The following is a 22,484-nucleotide window of genomic DNA, read 5'->3' as shown; positions in this document are numbered from 1 at the left end:
TGAACCCCACATGATTTGAACAGAGATAATGTGAGAATTGAGCCTTTGCTCAGCCTATAAAAGACCTACCAAACCCCTTAGTTAAAGAGGTTGTGGCTACTTGTTTTTCATATTGTGAATCAGAAATGATTCTGAAAGAAAGCTCTGTGAGTATGGGTATGAGTATGAGTGTGTGTATGTGTCTACTCATATGTACCACTAAAAAGCATGTAAATTTGGGCTTTCTGACTATCTTTCTCTGCTAATTGGGTACTGTCTGTCAGGCCTAACTTCACCATTTGTAGAAGCCTTAGATTTAAAGTTAGCTATGCAAATTAATTATTTTAAAATAAAAACATTAAAATAGTGCTTTCTTCTTTAACATATCCTAGGAGTTGAAAACCGAGGGGTTCTGAGCAAACTTCTGGACAACTTGTCTTTGGATGCACCATGGGATTAAAAAAAAAACAAACACAACCCCTCACAAAAATAACAAAGCAAATTAACTGATGGTGTCCATTCGCGTTTCTCCAAAGACTTGGCCTTGGTACGTCTGTGAGTCATGCCCTTTTGTGATTTGTATGTGTCCACCTCATGCAAAATATGACGGCACTGATTGTACTGTAAACTGCAACCGTCTAAGTTGACTCGGGAACTGGATCTGCCTGAGCAGCAAGAATGCAGAATTTTTGAAGCTAAGCAATTTTTGGTGAAGGATCTTTTTTCCTTCAGGTTTCAGGCAGACCCAGTATTCAGTATAGTGTGTTTTGGGCAGCAGAGCTGATAACAACCTGAATAATCCTACTAGCTCCTGTCTTGACTTTCATGGAGTATTGTATACTGCCAATTTCAGACTGCTGCTTTCTGATTCTCTTGTCTCTTTTGAATGTCATACAAGAGCACAGGAAGAGTCACCGGACTTGGCAGGCTTTGAGGACATCCTTACTGTAAAATATGGGATGTTTGATTAGGGGAATAGATGCAGCTGTGATTAAGTAGACCAGGCTCTATAGTCATCTTTTAAATAGGAATGGAAGATAAGGTATTAGCTGTAGGAAATGGTGTACACCTGTAGCTTACTAGTCTGACCACTGGATGGCAATGTTGCATCACTTGGATTATTGGTAGATTCAACAATACAATATTTTGCAAAATTGGCTTTTGTACTTGGTTACGAAAAGTATAAAAACATTAAGTCTGTGCACAACTTTATCTTTTTCTTTCTTGCTTTCTCTTGTTCTTTCTCTCTCCCTCCTAACATGTTTATGTCAGTGGAATGCTTGAACGTAATTGTACCACTGACAAGGTCCATACTGTCACCCCCCCCACACACACACACACACACACACTTCAGTTACACCAACCATTTTCTGTAAACTTCAGAAAGAAACATATTTGGGGCAGATTCCTCTACTTCAGCAAGTGCCTGACCCGTGTCTCCTTCCTAATAATAGGGGTTTAAATGTAATTGGTCTTCTAGAGATTAAAATTCATTCCCAGCACTTGCCAGGAGAGAACAGTGTTGCCATTGGCAATGAAGACCGCATTCTTCTGCTTTGCACCCTTCTTGCTTCTAGATAGCATAAAAAGCACCCTCTTTCTCACTTACGAATTCTCCCACGTATTCAACATCCTTAGGAAGGTGTGGCTTCTAGAAACAAAGGGTGGCTGTTGTGCCTTGTTTGTGAAGGACAGAGAATGCTTGACATGGGAGCCGAGTCAGAACAGCATAGTGACTTACGTAGTACGAAGTTGGAATGGTCCCTTCCTTGATGCACTGTAATTCCCAGGAATGTAGTGGCTGCTCAGAAGCGGCATCTGTGTTTGTGTTGTAAGATCTCTGAATTTAACTTACTTTTATCTCCAGTATAATTCCTTTCCCTTGATGGCTTTTGTTAGATCTACTTGCTAGGGCCTGTGCAATTTGCACTGCTAAATTTCAGACCACAGAAGAAATGCGGAGGGAAACATGTATTCAGATTTTACAGGTGGAGCTGAGAGACATTAGGTGTGCTTGGATAAGGCCTTGGAATGCTTAGGAAGGTTCTTGCATTCCCTGGGAGTTTGGGATCTGCATGTAATCTTTGGACTTGATAGACCGTATACTGCAATATTTCTGCAACAGTACTGTACCAAGTTGGCATGGTACAAAATAAAACTTGACCCCTTAATAAATGCTTAGGGTAAAGAGGTGACCTTAAACTGTGATATTTTCCAGACCTTGCTACTATGTTCAGTTTTACTCCAGTTCTGGCAGTATACAATTTAAAACTGACAAATATCATCTTGTTTAGACACAGATTTCCTGTGATGAATCATTTTTTTGGTGGGCACAACACTGGAGGATTTCTCCCCAACCATGTTAAGAATTGCCCGTGTGTCTGCATGCTAATTACTGCTCTCCATCTCCGTGTGACCAAGAGATGGGAATGAGGAGAAGCTCTGTCACGAGAGGGCAGGTTTGATGTTAAAGTGCTCCTACAGTATTGCATTCTGTGGGACAAAGTTACATGGACATATAGAGGACAGTTTGAGGAGAAAAAATCTGACCACAACTCCAGCCAAGGAGTCCCAGGAATATGCAAGCCTCCTCTCTTAAAATAATGGTCCTATTGATTGTTTCAGAGAAAGCTGACTTATACTGTGCTATCCGAATTATGTGACTTAATGACAGCAGTGCAAACGTTTCTTGCAAGATCTCAAGTCAAATGAAAATCTACTAGTAATTACATGTATTTGCACTGAAGTCTTGGTATAGGCACTGTAGATGTAATTATTAAACTGGGGAAATGGTTGATCTTGGCTCCATTAAACCGAGGGAAATATACACCAGTAGATTAAAAGAAAATCGTGTCTTATTTCTTAATACCAAAACCATATTATATCAAGCCTAGGGATTTATAAGGACGTTTTTAGGCCTTGTGGGAATGTTTGCTCCTTGTAACTCAAACAGGAAAGCAGTTTCTGTAGAAAGTAGGGAAGGTATTTGCAAGTTTAGGGAGGATCAACAGAACTAGAAATTGAGAGCTGGCAGAGAGGGAGGAGGAGTCCTTTTTTCTTTTTGTGCTCTTTATTGAAAGAAGACCACTAACAGCTGCCCACAGCTGCATTGCTTCTTGGGTCCTATATTATTAGTTTCCCCGTTTATGTTCTCTGTCCCTCCATTAAATCTATTTGTACAGGGGAGCCAAATGAATTGAATGGTTTTCTTGGTTTGTTTTTCGTTCTGCCTTTAGTTTGTGGCCTGTGCTTTGTGGTTGAAATAAAAAGACATTTCTGTAGCAGGGTCAGTTGGTTGGCTGGTTACACGCATGGGATATGTGCTTCCCTCATCTCTCTGTCTGATGGGATGTGCTCACCCAACCTCCCAGAACAGAGACATTGAACAATTTTGTTGTTTATATGATGTATTTATTTTTACTTGTGTTTCATGTCATTTTTTTAAAAAATAAATAAATTGTAAGTTGGTATAATGCCTATCAATTCTCTCTCCTTTTTTAAAAAATAAACTTCAGATGTTATGAAGAATTCTGTGATTTTGGTCTGGAATGAGTTTGAATTTTTCCCTCCTCATGCTCACCATTTTCTTCCACCAAAAGAAAAAAAGATACTGACAACATGACTTGCATGTTTTAGAAACAACTTCTTGCATTGGTTTCAGGGATACTCAAGTCACAATTAATATTAGCTTAATTAAATCTCAATCTCTAGACAGAATGTAATGTTTGAGACCTTTTAGGGGGAGATGGGCAGTGATAGAAATGTGAATAATAAATAAATACTTATAATCAACCCGGGATCAACCATCCTACGGTATTAAGAGACTGAAGTTCCATCACACTTTTTATGTATGGTTGTGAATTAATTATGAAGCTTTGGTTCAAAGCCTGATTTGAGTTGCACTGATTGGAAATAGACCAGTTTGACTAAGAACCAGATCTGAAGTGGAATTTGGAAACCCAAAGTTTCTGCTGCTCATGGACTACCATGAGTCATCTGTAAGTAGCTATAATTTTTTCAGTAAAATTAGATGAAAATTGCAGGCACATTAATACTTATGTGAAGGAAAGTGTTCCAAATATCAGAAAAACAGGATTTTAGGTGGCTTTATAATGGAAAACTTCTACTAACTTTTTTTTTTCATATTAACAGACTTTTGATGGTATTTGCAGGCACAGCTGCCCCTTCTGTGAAGATGAACCAGGCAGGTATAAGATGTGTGTGCCCAAAGAGATTCCTCCCCTCCCCCTCTTTTGAGTGATAAGAAAGGATCTCTTCACTCAATTATTTTGGGGACAAATTCTCAGAAAACAGTACATATCATAGAACTTGGTGTCTTCAATGTTACAGAAAGGTAGCTGGAAGACTTTTTGTGTTAAGGCATTTTTCCAGATTGATTCTTGGGTAGAAAAGAATAAACTTACATTACTTCCCTCAGCCTCATGTTGTGGTTGTGTGGAGAGGTTAACACCTTCCTGATGTGTGACAGCAGTGTGTAATATGGGACCACAGGTTCATCAGTACTGAACCCAGAACACTGGATTGGGCTGAATAGCTGGTCATCCAGTGCCGACTTCACATTGATTCAATTAGTGATCGGCAGTGGCATCAGAAGCTTCCATTTCAGGCCCCATATTTGCCCCATCCAATAGCCTTGTTTCATGTTTGGAAAAGCTGAGGACCTGCCCATACAGTTTGTCTCACTATACCTCTCATGCCCTTTCCTCCTCCATCTCCATCAGGACAGATTGGTGCTGCCTTCTCCAGTGATCACAGACTGGATGCCTTACTTGTTTTTGCTGAGGATTTTACCTTGCGGGGCAAGCAGGTAATATAACAGTTTATCTGACCTTTAAAGTAGTCCCATACCAATAAACCACTACCTAAACATTGGGTCTTTGGCACTGCAAAAATGGGGATGGTGGATGTCAGAGGGATACATGTTAGCAATGCTGCTGCTGCATGTTTCTTCCCACTGCAGAAGTCCTTCATCTAGGAGAACTACTGGCTCTGCTGAAAAGATCCCTTCTATACCGGTGTGTCTACCACACCAGAAATCCCTTTAGATACTTTGCATTGTGAAAGCAGACACTTCCCCAACTTTCCACTCACCGGTATGGTGAGGCCAGTGGTTGAAATCTATCCTGCCCTCCAACCCTCAATATTCTCTCCCTCCAACCTGCAAGAAACCATCGCTGGACCCTACTGTACTGGACAATTCTCGTCCAGTCTCCCACCTCCCCTTTTTTGGGAAAGTGGTTGAGAAAGTGGTGGTGTTGCAGCTCCCGAGGGTTCTGGATGAAACAGATTATCTAGACCCCTTTCAGTCAGGTTTCAGGCCTGGATATGGGACAGAAACAGCATTGGATGCACTTATGGATGATCTCTGACGAGAGCGGGATGGGGGTAGTGCATCCATCCTCGCTCTTCATGACCTCTCAGCGGCTTTCAATACCATCAACCAAGGTATCCTTTTGGGGCGGCTCAGGGAGTTCGGGGTGGGCAGTGTAGTTTTGTGCTGGTTCACCTCCTTCCTCCAGGGCCGGTCCCAATCGGTGGTGATAGGGAGCGAGAGATCCGACCCTCGACCCCTTTTTAACATCAACATGAAATCACTGGGTGAGATCATCCATCATCACAGGATGAGATATCAATATGCTGATGATACTCAATTGTACATCCCCATCCTGGATGAGGTAAGTGATGCTGTGACCACCCTCTCTTGGTGCTTGGGGGCTGTAGGGGTCTGGCTGGGGAACAACAGGCTTCAACAGAACCCTGGTAAGACGAAGTGGCTGTGGATTAATGGCTCTTCCATATCCGGGACTTTGTCATCTTTGGTTCTGGATGGGGTTGCACTGCCCCAGACAGACCCAGTGTGTAATCTGGGGGTCCTTCTGGACTCACGGCTCCTGCTTGAAGAGCAGGTGGCAGCCATGGCCAGGAGGGCCTTTGTGCAGCTTTGTGTTGTGCACCAGTTATGCCCTTTCCTGGATCAGGAGGCCCTTCAAATGGTCACTCATGCCCTTGTTATCTCCCATATTGACTATTGCAATGTGCTCTGCATGGGGCTACCCTTGAAGAGTATCTGGAAGCTACAGGTGGTCCAGAATGCAGCCGTGCGGGCTATCTTTGGTGCCCCTAGAAGGGCGCATGTAACACCTTTGCTGCACAAGCTGCATTGGGTACCAGTTTGCTTCCAGGTCCAATTCAAGGTGTTATCACCTTTAAAGCCCTACATGGCATGGGGCCAGGCTAGCTGAGGGACCGCCTCTTCCCCATTACATCAACCCGTCCCACCCGTTCATGCAGAAAGGGCATGTTGTGGACCCCATCGGTAAGACAATTCCATCTGGCGGGGTGTCAGATCCCCCCGATCAAAGGATTCACAGAACCCCTTATCAGAGCATCTTCCATCATTTCCTTATCAGTGGTGTAGACTCTCTGTCGCCGGGTGGGAATGGGTGTGAAGTTGGAGTGTGGTTTGTATTATGGCTACACATTTATGATGGCAGACATCAAAGCCAATTGGTTGAGATACACCAGAAACACCACCTGGATGGGGAGTGGGGTGACATACTTTTGTGGGAAAGGGAACCGGTTAAGGGAATGTAGTTTTAAATGTACGTTTGAGCGGGAACTCTCCATTCGCAGCTTTACCTTTGTGCTAGTCATTTTGCTTCATTAAAACAGTTAAAGGATTCTGGGCTCCTGACTGTTACTGTGTGAAAGCTTGAATGAACTGGTGCTGACACAGGGTCCAGGAGGTGGGCCTTCTCTACAGTGGCTTCCACCCCCTGGAACATCTTGCCCCTGGAGCTAGCCCCATCGCTCCTGGCCTTCCGGAGGAATTTGAAGACCTGGCTCGGGGAGGGGAATAGTTATGTCTGGGGATGGCTAGTGCCCTAAAATTGCTCCTCCAACGCATTGGATCATAGCCATCTGGCCTTTATTTTTATCTATATTACATCTATTTTATCTATATACAATAACTTTATTAGTTATTTGTAACTGTATTTTATATAGAGAGTATTTTTATATATTGTAATTGGATGGTATATTTATTATTTTACCGACTATTTTGTTGTAAACCACCCAGAGTTGAGGAGATGGGCGATGACAGATAGACAGAGATAAAAATTCATCCCTAAAGCCAGGTCATTGGCTCTTTGGTGGACCTGGACTCCAGCTGCTACAATTGAATGCCAGATCAGTATGTGATAACGTCCTCCTCATCCATGATCTGATTGTGGATGAGGCAGCAAACCTGGCATATATAATTGAGACCTGAGTGGGCCCAGAGGGGGTAGTTCCCCTCTCAGAGAATTGCCCACCCCAGTCCATGGGGGGGGGCAGTTTGCATCTGTGAGGCTTTAATGGCTTTCAGAGGCTCTGCTTTGCAGATGTGAGTCCCTCTGGATGAAGTTGGGCTCTATGGAGCAGTTGGGTTTGTTGCTGCTGAACTGGCCTTCCTGCTGCACAGCAACATCTCTGCCTCAGCTGCTGAAATTCTGTTGCTGGGTTGGCAGTGGAGTCTCTGAGGTTTATAACTCTTGGGGGCTTCAACCTGCTCCAGGTGGCATGGAATCTGGGACAACCCAGTAGTTCATGGCAACCATGGATTTGACCTAAGTCATTGAGAGCCCAACATAGACATGGCGTCACACACTAGTTTTTGTCTTGGGGCTGTTCTGATGTGATGTGGGAGTAGAGGATAACAACATCAGTCCTTTGCCACAGTCAGATCATTCTCTGATTGCTTTTCAGCTCAGAGGTGCTGTGGTTCTATTAGATCGATCGGTCCCTGGAGACTAATGGATCCTACTGGCTTTCAAAAGGAGCTTGGAGTTTTTCCCTGAGGATCTGATGGGTGGTTCGACTCAGGCCTTGGTCACTGCCTGGAATGAGCATGTGATTAGGGTCTTTTACCAGATTGCTTCTATGCAGCCTCTCATTGTACATTGACCCTGAGGTGTGCTGAGTTCTCTGAGAAACTGTTGTAGATGAAATGCCATAACTGACTCCTAGAACATATTCACAGTCACTCATGCCCTGGTCACTTCCTGGTTCAATTACTGTAATTTGCTCTATGCAGGGTTGCCCCTAAAGACCATCCAGAAACTACAACTGGTCCAGAATGTGATAGTGCATGCTGTTCCACAGATTAAACCACTACTGCATGAGCTGCACTGGCTTCTGGATTTTTTCCAGGTACGATTCCAGGTGCTATTTATCACCCTTAAAGCCCTAAATGGACAGGACCAGGTTACTTGCAGAATGGCCTCTCCCTGAGGATGTCTGTCCATCCCACCAGGTCAGATAGGCTGAATGCGTTCTAAGTCCCATCTCTTAAATGCTTCATCTACTGGGTCCTAGGAAACACACCTCTCTAGGTGCCCCTGCCCTGTGGAACATCTTTCCCCCAGAGATCTGGTAGTCCCCCACCCTCCTTGCATTCCAGAAGGCCTTGAAATGCTGGCTCTTCCCACAAGCGTTGGGATAGGATGAGGCTGGAGCCCAGCAAGAAGTATGCTGATGTGTTAGAGAGTGTTGCCTCATGAGTTTTTATTGTGATTTCTTTTTTTGCCGTTTTTATTGTCTTGTGAGCCAACTAGGTTTGTGGTTACAAGATTGGTGGCTATATAACTTTGATAAATGAATCACGTGGAGTCCTTGGTGCTCTCTGAGCCTTGTTTTCTTGCAGACGTTTCAACATCTTCAGTGCAAAGAGGGAGTGGGCCTTGCTCTCAGTTTATATATCGTGGCTTGCCCTGCTTGTGTTGGTGGGGGTGTTGTTCTCCCCTGGGAGTTCTTTGATTGGGCTGTTGTTTGCTGCTTGGTTGATTGCCTGAGTTAATAGTTCCTTATTTAGGGTGTATTATGCTGTTTGATGGTTCATCTGATGTTAATCCTAGTGTTGATTTTTGCCTATCTGGGTGTTGATTGTTGGCAAGGGGGTGTTCTGGTCTTTTGGCTTTTCTATTGTCTCTTTTGAATGGTATGTAAATGTTGTTTACCTCTATGTGTCTGTTGATGGCTGCTTGGTCTGAGTGCCAGGCTTCCAGGAATTCTCTGGCGCTTTTGGATTTGGCTTGGTTTAGGATGCTCACTGTTTCCCAGTTGAAACTATGGTTGAGTCTGTCCATGTGCTGTGAGATTGAGGAGATCTCATCGTGTCTTCTGACTGCTAGTTGGTGTTCGCGGATGCGCTCTGCTAGTCTTCTGCCTGTCTGTCCTACATAGTGGCTGTTAAGTCTTTGCATTGTATGTTGTAAATAACTGTTTTTTCTTCTTGGGCTATTGGGTCTTTTGGGTTGCTTAATATGTTTTGAAGAGTTTTAGTTGGTTTATGTGCTACGGTGATGCCATGCGGTTGTAACAGTCTGTTGGTAGTTTCTGAGATGTTTCTGATGTATGGCAGTGTTATCCTTTTCATAGTTTCCGTTGGTTGGGTTTTAGTGGGTTGGGTGGTGAGGCACTTTTTGATAAAGTTGAGCTGGTATCCATTTTGTTGGAAGATGCTGTAGAGATGATCTTTTTCTTTTTTCTGGTGTTCTGGGTTGCTGCGGTGTGTAAAAGCTTGTCTGAATAATGTTCTTACACAGCTTCTCTTGTGGGAGGTTGGATTGTTTCTTTGGTAGTGGAGCACTTGGTTGGTGTGGGTAGCTTTCCTGTAGACTTGCGTTTCTAACTTACCATCATTTCCTCTACTGATGAGGATGTCCAGGAATGGTAGTGAGTTGTTGTTTTCTTCCTCCCTTGTGAATTTTATTCCATTAAAGATGTTATTGATGGTTTTGTGGGTTTCTTCCAGTTGTTTCTTTTGTATTATGACAAAGGTGTCATCTACATACCGGATCCATAGGTAAAGGTAAAGGTAAAGGTTTCCCTTGACGTATCCATACTTCAGGTTTTATGTGTGGGAGTGCTATCCTTTCCAGACACTGCATTACAATCTCTGCTATAAGTCCTGAAATCGGTGATCCTCTGGGTGTTCCTTTGATCTGTTGGTAGATTTCTCCATCAAACTGAAAGTAGGTTGTAAGGCAGAGGTTGATGAGGTCCATTATCCTGGGTATTTCAATTCTGGTGTACTTGGCTAGGTCTGGTGTGTTGCGCAGAACTGCAGCCATGGATTCTTTCGCTAGTGCCGGGTCGATGGATGTGAAGAGAGTTGTAACGTTGAATGATACCATGATCTCATCTTCTTCTATTTTTATGTTCTTGATTTTCTGGAGGCACTGTAGTGGGGAGTTGATCAAATGTTCACTCTCCTCTGTGAGGTGTCTGAGTTTCTTTGTAAGTTCTTTAGCTATGTTATATGTGGGAGTCCCTGGTAATGATACAATGGGTCAAAGTGGTATGCCCGGCTTGTGTATCTTGGGGCGTCGGTAGAAGCGTGGGAGGACAGGTCCACTGCTTTTCGTTCGCCTCTGTTCTTCTTGTGTAATTTGGCCTTTCTTGGTGAGGTTGTTGAGAATTCTTTTTACCTGGTTGTCCAGTTTCTGTATGGGATTGGTGTTCACTGGGGTGTAAGTTTCTTTGTCCTCAAGTAATTCTTTGGCCTTTTGTATATACTGTGATCTGTCCATAATGATGGTGGTGCGACCTTTGTCTGCTGGGAGGATGATGATGGTTTGGTCCATCTTTAGGTGTTTGAAGGCTGTTCTGTCCTCTACTTTCAGTTGGTTCAGTTGAATCAGCCAGCCAGCCAGCCACAAAGAGGATGGAGTGTGAACCTGATTGGGCATGAGTAAGAGCCCATATCAGGGATTATACTGCAAAGTATAAAAAATAAGGACAGCAAAAAGTAATCTCTGTGCTCTTTTCACATCTGCAGATGGCTGCACTGTGGCCTTCTTTAAAGTGACAGGATTGTTTCTGAGGAGGGATGACTAACAGGATCATCGGCAAGCTGTGTACTTGGGTCTGTGCTGTAGTATCATTCAGAGAGGGATGGTACTGCCTGCCTTGAAGGAGGTGATGGTACATCCCCTGCTCAAGAAATCAAAAAGCCCAAGGATTGGAGAGGCTGTGCTAAATCATCCCTACAGTTAGAAAATAACATGTCAGGTATTCATCAATTATAAGCTATTCCAATGTCTGACTGTCAAAAATATCTGAATAAATGAATGATTATTAAAAAATATCTGAATAAATGAATAGATGATTATTCAAGTATCTCATTATTGGGTGTATTACAATAAAATAAACTGCCTACAATAAATAAATAAATAAATAAAAATAAATAAATAAATAAATAAATAATAAACTCTATAAAATAAATTGACTGTATCCTCACAATTTTCTTGGCAGTGTTACAGAAGTAGTTTGCCTCTATCTTCTCCCAAGATAGAAACCTTTCAAACTTCCCTTGGTGTTTCCAGATGTTGCCCCATCCAAGTACTAACCATGGCTGGCTCTGGTTAACTACCAAGATCAGGAAAGTTCAGCTACACGTGCTCCTTGTTGAAGCTTGAGTAAAAATACTAAACCTAATAATACAAGGAGCTGATACAAATGTACCATCCTATAAAATGTCACATATTGATCATCTTTTCCTATTCACCCTATTCTGCCTTTATTTTTATTTTCAGTCTGGATAGTAACCAGATGATTTTCAGTTAGTTTAACCATACACTTACTTGCATGAAGCAATCTTCTTTATAATGATATCAGGCCAGTGGTCTTTCTTACCCAATTATAGCCCTTCGTTAAATTAGCAGTAATGCACCACAGACATAACAGATGGTAGTTCCTTGGCTGACCTTGAAAAAAGCTAAACATGGTTGGACCTAGTTACTGTAGTTCTTAAATGGGAGACTTCCAATGAAATTCCAGGGCTAGACTGAAAAGTTGGAAAAAAATCTTAAAAGAAGGTAATGGAAAACTACTTACATATTTTAACAAGAAAACTACATGGACATGTCCTATAGTTATCAAGAACTGATCATGACCTGAGGGATGGTGGTGCCTTTATTTTTATTTTTAACACATCCTAAGTCTTTTCGCCTGCATAGCATTTTCATCAATAAATTCTGAGAATCACTGGGAGAACTAGAGGAATGGGGGCAAAAGCAGTGGTAATATATTTACATAATATGCCAGGATGAGGCCAATGCTATCAAATTGTTCTTGTTTAGAGCAGCCATGACTTAAAAAGAGTTTAATGTACCAACCACCAAACTGAACTCTGCTTCATATACTTTTGGTTTTATATAGTATAAAACCAAAATGGTATGTGAGACAACTACATATTTGCAACTGTGTGTAAAATAAATTAAGATTGGCAAATCTCTTCTTGCCTTGTCTGTAGATAGTGGGAAAATGAGTTGCCACTATGTAAGGAATGACATGGCCCCAAATTTTTAGGAAATGCAACTCATCTCTTCATCTCCGTGTCTTTTATGCAATTCTCACCTGGCATGTAAGAGGCCCAGTTTTTTAAAAGTGTCACTTCTTTCAGAGTACAGATCCCACTAAATCACTTAGATTTAGACGAATTCCATTTTACAATGGCAGGCTTATAAAAAAGTTCTATTAAAAACTGATACCTCCATTCTTTTTAATGGTTACTATTTATTAGAAAAGCAAAATGAAGAGAATTGTACAACATATGTGCTAAGAGTGTGTAAAACCCTCTTGTTCACTTCATACTCAGGAAAAGTCTTGCCACCAGTCAGTCAGTCTGACCTAAGACCACCGTGTTCCTCAGCCAGGACAGTTTGCTACTAGACAGTTTTCTCGGCTACCCAAGAGGAGGAAAAAAGTAAAACCTAGCATTTCAGATGGAGGAAGAAGAGGCTGGTTTTGTTGGTTTTTGAAGCAGGAGAGGGCAGAACATCCCAGTAAATACCTACAAGTGTTCCTGGATAGGACTGGGTAGCTTAAGAGACCTGCAGAATCTGCTTAGAGGGCCCATTTGGGTCTCTTGTATCAAAGTGGTAGAAATCATGCTGGCCCTTCCTGTCTCTGGGAGCCAGGCTGTCGACGTACTCGGCCTTTCTTGCTTTCTGAAGGATGCTGCCACCTTGAGGTCCAGACCTTTTGTCTCAGTCTTTTCCTTTGTTGCAGAGCATGGCAGAATTCAACCAAATTAGTACCAGGTGCCCACGAGTAGCCTTTGTAATGAAGCTGAAGCTCTGACACAGGAGTAACACTGTGGTGGTTTCCTTTGGTTTCTGCATTCTTGCTAAGCCTGGAGGTTACAGCCTCCATGGCCTGTTGCCCTATGATGCGTAGCTTGTAGTACGTAAGGGTTTGAGAAAAGGAGCTGTCCATTCCTTGGCACTGATAGAGCCCGGCATCCTCTTGGGTCAGCTGATTAATCAACAGCCCTTGCTCTATGACTGAAAAGCGACCTGTGCTCCCAACCTGCAAGGAAACCAGACAGTATTAGTTCAGTTTGCTTGCCAGCTACAGCCACAGAGGAAGAAGAACCTGCAGCATCAGTCTACCATTGGGGTTTCTGCTTGCCACCTAACACATCCATCCAGTTCAGCTTCCTTTTGCGGTGCATCAAGGCACCTCACAGGGTCCTACTGCATCCCAGGGTCTGAAGAGACCACCCTATTTCTCAATAATTTTGCTTTTCCCCAGTACCTCCTCCAGAGCTATTGTGTTGCTGCGCTGTACTAGCCAACGAATCGTGGTTTGGGGAGAAAGTGGATGGCACTCAAGGAATGTTGAGTTGTTTTGCACACCAAATATCACCTTTTCTTCTGCCATAGGGGTGCCTGCAGGGAAACAGCAGGAACAAGAACATATGACTAGAAGCTTTTAGGGAAAAAAAATCAAGTATCTTAAATCACCTAGGCCCAACATCTCAACCTTTGCATTTGCTGCTGCATGTGCTATTGGTAGAGTTATCCTGTGACCTCCATCGAAAGCTGATCCATCCCAATTGCATCTGAAATTGAAATAGATACTTGGAACTGATGAGCTTTTCAAACATGATATGTAAAACTATGTTTATTCCCAAATCACATAACTAAAATATTAATGTCTTTTTTTTTAAATCTGTTCTATCATGTCCAATTCTCAGAGACAAGTCCCTGCGGTTTTCTTGGCAAGGTTTTTCGGAAGTGGTTTGCCCTTGCCTGCTTCCTGGGGCTGAGAGAGTGTGACTGGCCCAAGGTCACCCAGCTGGCTTTGTGCCCAAGGTGGGACTAGAACTCCCGGTTTCTAGCCCAGTGCCTTCACCACCACACCAAACTGGCTCTATTAATTAATGTCTACTACTTATGGCTATAATAAATTGTACTGTATATACCTGTGGATAAACCCATCCACGGATAAGCTGACCCTCAAAATTTTCATGTTTTTTTTAATATATTCTGAAGGACTTCATTTGTTTTCATATTTTGTATCAATAAATGTTGTTTTCCAGAACAGATTCCATTTAAAATTTTCACAATTTGTTTATCTGTGGGTGGCACAATTTTCATGGTATTTTGGTTCAGCTTATCTGCAATTACTGTATATATGGGTACTTTTAAAAAGTATTACTGTATATACTTGCAGATAACCCAAACCCAATTTTTGGGATGTTATTTTGGAGCCTAAAATTCTCGGTTTATCTGTGAGTATATATAATATTTATATAACTTTATTATATTTATTATATTCTTTACTAAGTCTATCCTGAATTTAATATATAATGTGTGTCTGTCTGTTTACCAAAACAATATAAGGAAAGTAAGAGTGGCAGGTTTATAATAAATGTGTAGTCAAGTCTTTTTAAACCATAGTTTGTTTGTGGTTTTGAACCAGCCAGGTGCTTTGCTTTGCACATAAGGCTAACCCAAAATGTGTTAATTCATGCATTACACTGTACTCCAAAAGAAGAAATTGTATGGTTTAATATGATGGGTGAATCTAGTCAGTGTCTAAATCCTTTCTGCTAATAATTAACTTTGAACTTGGATTCACTAGCCCTTAATAGAGCAAATTTCTTAAAAACTCAAACCAAATGTTTATTCCCAATGACTGGACAGTCAGTGGCATGTGGCAGGTGCAGATGTTTAGACATTCTGCAGATGTGGTCAAAAGAGCAGAGATGGTGGTTGTGACTGTACAATCAAAGCCCACCCTTTTAGCATGTGCACTGTCTCGATTTTTGTGAACCCCACCCCCTACCCTGTCCTTATGGTACACTTGAGTCCTGCTGAACAATTCAGCATCCCCTGGATTCAACCCCTTGTCAGGTAAAGTCTGCGGTGTTATGTAGATGGTACTAGGCTCAACATTTGAAAAGGGGTTAAGGAGTCAACTCCACTACAATGAGAGGGATATTCAAGGCTGTTGCTTTCCATTACATTATTTTCTCAACTATACAGATTGAACTGTAGCAAGCACTGCATGTGTTTTCTCACTACTGGGTGGTGGACCTGTCCCTCCACCCATGTATTCAGCAGAAATTTACCACACAAAATAGGTTGCGGGTGATATAAAGGAATGCAATCACAGTCTTCCCAGCCCCCTATCCTGACCATTGGCATTGGGACTTAATGCTTAAGCCCTGCTAGGTGTTTAATGCTTTTTGGTGAGGAAGATAAAAGTCACTTACTATCATATCACAGGTACCTCTTCTTTAGAAGAGAGAGGGAGAGAAGTACTTTCCTGCATTTTAAGAGAGCGTGCATGTAGTTCCCTGGGTTTAAACCTCCATGTCAACAGGAGGGTTGTGTATCTTCTTTCCCGCAATTAACATTCATTAGCTTAGATCTTAAGCTACCATTCAGTTCCCAGAATGGGGCTTTCTCACTTCCTCCCTGTTCTGAAAAGATGACTGAGGATTTCTTGGACAGACCCACAGCTGGGGAGGGAAAGAAAGGGGATAATTCATTTTCTACTTTTGGGAGAACTTTTGGATCCAAGCCAACGTTCTTAGGTGCAAAAAAAAAAAAGTCCCTGGAGAGTTCACACAGTCGTCTTGATCGTATCAGGGAATCATTGACTAAGAAGGTATGTCTGGCATTACAAAAATACCAAATACAGCAGGAAAAACAATCTAAGCACCCAATTTATGTGTGTGTTCTTCAAATGCAATATACTATTTTATACTTAATTGTAATATTAATTTTAATTTTAACTTCAACCTGATCAGTGAGGTCTTAAAAGAAAATTTAGAAGTGGTTCATGGATGGTTTCCCCTTTCAGTTCCAACATCACAGTATGCAGCTCTAGCAAAGATTAAAAGAAAAGTCATCTTAATGGAAGCACACAATTCTCCTATTGGCTGGTATCAGCAGCTACCTGTATGGAAAGGATGTGTAATAGGGACAACCTTCTAAACTCTACAAAAAGCTCAAGATCCCATTCCCTCTGTGAGTAGCAGTGAGAATGCAACAGCTTTGATCAGTGTTGTGGCAGGGGGAGGTTTGTGTGTGCCTATGTTCAGGTGCCCTCAAAAGTCTGACCTGGCAGAGGAGACAATGCTCAGAGCCCAAAATGTTTGTCCATCTCAGGGGTAAAGCAACAAAGATCCTTTCCTGAGCAGTCTATGCAAACCAGAACCAGTGTCACTTTATATCAACATAAAGGACTAAATGCGGTTGCCCATGTTTATGGAAACATGTTAGATCAGGTTTACGGAAACTTAGGTGAGATGGACCTCATTTCATCTGGTTCTTGTACAACAGTGGCTCTTAATGGACCTTCATAGCCCCAAAACTTACTGTAGAAAAGTGGGCACTTTAAACACATTGGACAGCATTCCGTTGTTGTTAGCTGCCCAGAGTCACTAGTTTGAGATGGGCGGCAATATAAATTGAATAAATAAATACATAAATTCTCCTAGTAGCCTTTCTTGGGTGCCTTGATTAATCTGTTAATACTTTGTTAACACTTAAACAAAGATTTAAATTTGTTTAATCTGGAGATTAGTCAGCTTGGAGTACTGGCTAATCAAGAGGAAACTGATGAATGTGCAAGCAATGGTTTGCAACTATTCTAAGACTGTTCACAAAGTGAAATACAAACTAGCCACCCAAATTTTAAGCCATCCTTTTTAGTTAGGTTTATGGCTCAGTATGAACTTCAAAAATTGGGCTACTGTAATTCCATTAATGGCATTACAGTAGCCCAATTTACATTAAAATGGGTATGCAAATGGCCAAGAGTTTACCTTGATACATGGAGTTTGGTTATATGGCTATTAATGTTTTTTTCTGCTTCCAAATTGTATCCAGGGCTCTTTGTACATTCTGATTGTAAATCCCTGCTACCTCCAAGGAGGGCTCCTTGACTCACCTTTTGCAGCATCCAGGCACTGACTGATTGGATTGGCCTTCAGCACATTTTGGCACTGTGCTTGCCTGCAAAGGAGACAGTCAATGCATGCACTTAGCCAGGATACTCAGGTGCACTGAGTTTTCAAGGGAACTCATAAATTAACAGGCAGTATGGCCTGTACTGTGTGTCAGTGTAAGGAAATGGCATTGGCTGCATGAGGTCCCCAGTGCTTCTTTACCCAACCAGTTCATCTACTATTGCTTTGTTCCACTTTGCACCATATGGTGCATCTCCCTATACCTCCTGTCAGCAAGATGGAGCAAGAAACATTCCTCTGACCAATTGGTTGTAAAGGCCTGATGATGATTACTATGGAAGATAAATGCCAAGCAGGTAGCCACTCCTTTAGAAACGAAAAAGTACCTAGGTAAAAAGGAGGCTGGAACTAATATTGTCATGCGCTGCCTACTACTGAGTAAAACACAGACACTAATTCAGGGAAGATCAGGTTCTGGTTTATTTCAGCATAGTGCATAGCTAGAAAAAGCTGAGAGTGAAGGGAGCGCGCCGGTGCGGGGTTTAAATAGCCCGCGCCGGTCAGCGCCCCCCCACCTTGGGTTGTGTCATCCCCCCAAATCCTGTATGCTTCGTTGCCGGTAGATGAGGGGTCGCGGGGCTCCTGCTGGTGCCCCGGGCTTCGCTCATAATCGTTTTCTTCCTCCGGCCGGTGATCGTTGTCAGCTGGGCGATATCCGTTGCGTCCCTGCTGACAGCTTCAGGTGTGCCTCGTGATCCGCCCTGTCTTTGTCGCTCTTTCTTCTCCCTTTGTGTTCTAATGACTGGTTCTTCTGCCCGGGGTCGTTCCCTTCTCCTCGGGGTCTGTGTCTGTTGTTGTGCGTACTTTGCTTATCTTTAAATCACTTACTCTTGTTTCCGAGGTATTGTCATGTGTGCCGTTGTGCTGATGCATTCAGCTCAACGGTGCTCATGACATACTGCCCCCCTTTCGAATGGTAGCCCCCCCCCCCGGCATTCCGGTTTTTTCTGGGAGAGCTGTCAAAAGTTTTTTTTTTGTTTGTTTTTTGTATTTCCCGCCGGAGTGCTTTTACCCCTCCCCTTGCTCCGCCCTCTACCTCGTTTCCATCTTTTGGGTGTGTTCCGAGTGCGCATGCCTCGACCACACCCTGCGAGTGCGCATGCCTCGACCACACCCTGCTTGTTCTTGCTCAGTTCGTCGTGAGAGGAGGCGTGGCTGGTTGGTTGCTTTTCAGCTCCAGGTAGGATCCTTATCTTTTTGTTTTGTTGCTTGTTTATTTTGATGTTTGTCGTGTTGTCATGTGTGCATCCTGGGTATTTGCCCCCTGGCAATGCACTTATGACCAATCTTCTCTCCCCAGTGAGCCCGGAGAGGGCGGGGGGAGGGTGAGTCCCAGGGGGGAGGAGGTCTACTCAAGTCGCAGGCTTGGGGGGCCCCTTCCCCTGGGGGCGACGTGGGTGGGGGGGGGAGGCCCAAGGGGGGAAGTGTGTTCTAGGGGCCGGTTCGGCTGGGCGCCCCTTTGGTTTGTCGGGGTACGTCGTGTGGAATGCTCGGGTCAGGTCCGGTGCCTTGATGTGTTGAGCCGCCACCCATTCTTGGTGGGGGAAGTGTTTCCATTTCACTAAGTAGTATAGTGTGCCCCGTTGACGGCGGGAATCGAGTATTTCTTTTACGTCGAAATGTTGTTGGCTGTCGATCATCACTGGGGAGGGCAGAGGCGTGCTTGGGTGCCATCGGGAGGTGGTTGCTGGTTTCAGGAGGCTGCTGTGGAATACCGGGTGGAGTCTCCTTAGATTGTGCGGCAGGTCCAGGCGTACTGCCACCGGGTTCACTATCTGTGTTACTTGAAGCGGCCCGATATACTTAGGCCCCAGTTCCTTCGAGGGTTGAGGTGATTTCATGAATTTGGTGGATAGGTAGACCATATCCCCTGCCTGGAATGTCGGTTGCTGGCGTCGGTGCTTGTCGGCCTGTTCTTTGTAGGCAGACTGTGCTTCCTTCAGCGCTGCCGTGATTATTGGCCATGATTCCGCTATCTTCCGTCCCCAGTCACTAGCACCCACTTGGGGTCCCGGGGGTTGCAGTAGCTCCGGTATGGGTACGAACTCGCGCCCGGAGACTACTTCGAACGGGGTTTTCCCTGTACTCGTGTGAACGGCATTATTGTATGCAACTTCTGCAAATGGAAACAGGTCGACCCAGTCGTCTTGGTGGTAATTGGTATATGAGCGTATGTGTCCTGATTACCAGGAAACACACTGAGACGAGGACTTGGTCTCTAATATTTATTAGTAGTACTTAACAAGAATCCTAACAAACTGAGAAGGCGTGGGAAAACCCAGCCATATAAACCCCAAAGGTTAAGGCGGTCCCGATCTGTGTCTCTTTGAATGGCTGAACAGTTCCTCAGTGCTACGCATGCGCTTGACAATCTGGGTGGGAGCCCCCTGCTCGCCATCCTTACTCATGACAGTATGAATTGTTCTAGGGTGGCATTGAGGATCTCTGTGGCTCCGTCCGTCTGGGGATGCCAGGCCGTGGATAGGGCTTGTTGGGTCCCAATCAGTTTTAGGAAAGCCCGCCAGAATTTCGAGGTGAATTGTGTGCCCCTGTCGGTCACCACGCGTACGGGACATCCGTGTAACCTGTACACGTGTACAAGGAAAAGTTTAGCCAGTTGCTGGGCAGACGGGACTGATGAGCAGGGGATGAAGTGTGCTTGTTTAGAAAAGTAGTCTTTCACCACCCAAATGGTTGTTTTCTTCTGGCTGGGTGGTAGATCTACTATAAAATCCATGGAGATTTCCTCCCATGGTCGGGAGGGCTCCACCACCGTTTGTAGGAGTCCCGGGGGCTTACCGGGTGCCCGTTTGGCCATAGCGCATATCGGGCAGGACGCTACGTAGGCCTTCACGTCCCGTCTCAATGCGGGCCACCAGAATTGTCGTCGTGTTAGGTGCAGGGTCTTTAGAAACCTGAAGTGTCCCGCTTGTTTGCTGTCGTGTGATCTGCGCAGGATCGCCTGGCGCTGCGAGTCCGGGACATATATTCTGCCTTCACCCCATGCTAAGTCCTGTGCCATCATCACCTTGTCGGGGTTTGCTAGTAGCCAGGGGTCAGTTTTGAGGGTGGTGGTGAGGTCTGCGCGTATTCCTCCTGGCAGTCGCGGGTGGCGCCGTCTGGTCGCTGGTTGGCTTGCCGTCGGTTGAGACGTGGGGTTGAGCTGTTTCTGAGCGCCGCTTCGGGTGGTCACAGCCATCCCCAGCTGGGAGGCAGATAGGACCGTCCCAATCATATCTGGAATGGGCTCTTCATCTTGGGGCAGTCGGGAGAGGGCGTCAGCCAGGAAGTTCTTTTTGCCTGGTATGAACTTCAGTTGAAAGTTAAAGCGGCTGAAGAATTGGGCCCATCTGACCTGTTTCGGGCTGAGGCGTCCGGGCGTCCGGAGGGCCTCGAGGTTCCGGTGGTCTGTCCAGACCTCGAATGGTTGGGTGGCTCCTTCCAGTAGATGCCTCCATGTTTCTAGCGCCGATTTTACCGCGAACGCTTCCTTCTCCCATACGTGCCAGCGCCTTTCCGTCTCCGAGAATTTCCTCGACAGGTAGGCGCATGGCTTCAGGATTCCTGTAGGGTCCTTTTGGAGCAGTATGGCCCCCAGGGAGAAGTCTGAGGTGTCGGCTTGGACCACAAACGGCTGTTCTGGGTCCGGATGTGCGAGGATTGGCTCCGTGGTGAACAGTGCTTTCAGTCTGTTGAACGCTGTCTGACACGCGGGAGTCCAATTTAGTACCGTCCCTGGGTTCTTGGCTCGCCGTGTGTCCCCAACTCCTTTAGTTTTGAGGAGGTCTGTTAGGGGGAGGGCTATCTCCGCAAACCCCCGTGCGAATGACCTGTAGAAGTTCGCGAAGCCGAGGAAGCTTTGAAGTTGGCGCCTGTTACGTGGGCGTTCCCAATTCACCACCACCTCAACTTTTGCGGGGTCCATTTCTATGCCTTCGCCGGAGATTCGGTACCCCAGGTAGTCTAGGCGTGCTTTATGGAATTCGCACTTTGATGGTTTGGCATAGAGTTTCGCCCTTCTTAGCTTCTCGAGGACTTGTCTGACTAGGGTTACGTGTTCTTCGTGCGTCTGGGTGTAGTTGAGGATGTCATCTATGTAGACTAGTACTCCTTTGAACAGGTGTTCATGCAGTACCTCATTGATGAGCTGCATGAACACTCCCGGGGCCCCTGCTAGTCCGAATGGCAGCACCTTGTACTGAAAGGCGCCTAGGGGGCAGTTGAACGCTGTTTTCCATTCGTCCCCCTCCCTGATTCGGATCCTGTAATACGCCTCGCGAAGGTCCAGCTTGGAGAATACTCTTCCCGTGGACAGGTGGGCGAGCATGTCTTTCATGAGGGGTAGGGGGTATTTATTGGATAGGGACGCCGCATTGAGGCCCCGGTAGTCAGTGCAGAGCCGTAGGGTGCCGTCTTTTTTCTCTCGGAATAAGACGGGTGCTCCGACCGGTGAGCATGAAACCCCTAGCCAGGTTTTTATCGATGAACTCCCGGAGGGTTGTCATCTCCTTCGGGGTCATCGAGTAAATCTTCGGCCTGGGTAAGGGGACATCGGGAAGCAGCTCAATTCTACAGTCCGTCTTGCGGTGGGGGGGTAGTTGGTCCGCCTCCTCTTCCCCGAAGACCTCTGAGAAATCAGCATATTGTTCAGGTAGGTCTTCTGGGGTTGCTGTGTTGTCCTGGGCTGCAGCCTCTGCCCGTCCCACTGTGGGGTTGATCCTGCCCGCCGGAACTGGCGCCCGGTACGCGCCGTCATCGAATTGGAAGGTGCGGGTCTTCCAGTTAATGCGCGGGTTGTTGGTCGCGAGCCACGGTATTCCTAGGACTATGATGGGCCACCCTATGTGGGTTACCACAAAAGATGTTCGCTCGGTGTGGGTGCCCATTTGCAGGGTGACCGGCTCGGTCTGCGTCGTGGCTGGTTTCCCTCCCGCTGTTGAGCCGTCCAGCTGGTGGAAAGCCAGCGGTGTGGGGAGGGGGAGGCAAGGCAGGTCGAGCTTGGCGACTATGTCGGGGTGGATCAGGTTCTTGGAGCACCCCGAGTCCACTAGCGCCGCGGCCGTGGTGGCTCTGTTGCCGAAGGAAAGCCTGATTGACCCCATTATTACGGAGCTTTCGTCGCTCTGTCTATGTGTTTCGCACCCCTGTCCCACCGCCTGCCTCGCGGCGCATT

General features: G+C 45.0%; 2 protein-coding genes across 2 annotated transcripts in view; one reads left to right on the top strand and one right to left on the bottom strand.

The window, feature by feature from the left end:
* The window catches only part of RAD54L2 (RAD54 like 2), a 54,115-nt gene extending 53,306 nt beyond the window's left edge, over positions 1–809 (top strand). The window contains exon 22 of the mRNA XM_063291940.1: positions 372–809. Coding sequence (XP_063148010.1) covers positions 372–439 — 68 coding nt within the window. The 3' untranslated portion in view covers positions 440–809. The remainder of the gene's footprint in view (positions 1–371) is intronic.
* An 11,746-nt stretch (positions 810–12,555) lies between these two features.
* Positions 12,556–22,484, bottom strand: part of LOC134489319 (semaphorin-3D-like) — a 33,205-nt gene continuing 23,276 nt past the window's right edge. The window contains exons 15-17 of the mRNA XM_063291938.1: positions 17,233–17,297; positions 13,582–13,715; positions 12,556–13,353 (exon numbers count right to left, since the gene is read on the bottom strand). Of these exons, the coding sequence (XP_063148008.1) occupies positions 12,931–13,353; positions 13,582–13,715; positions 17,233–17,297 (622 nt within the window). The 3' untranslated portion in view covers positions 12,556–12,930. The remainder of the gene's footprint in view (positions 13,354–13,581; positions 13,716–17,232; positions 17,298–22,484) is intronic.

The sequence above is a fragment of the Candoia aspera genome, chromosome 2, assembly GCF_035149785.1.
Source record: "Candoia aspera isolate rCanAsp1 chromosome 2, rCanAsp1.hap2, whole genome shotgun sequence".
NCBI lineage: Eukaryota > Metazoa > Chordata > Lepidosauria > Squamata > Boidae > Candoia > Candoia aspera.
Note: the sequence above shows the minus strand (reverse complement) of the source record. Positions and strands in the feature narration are given on the sequence as shown.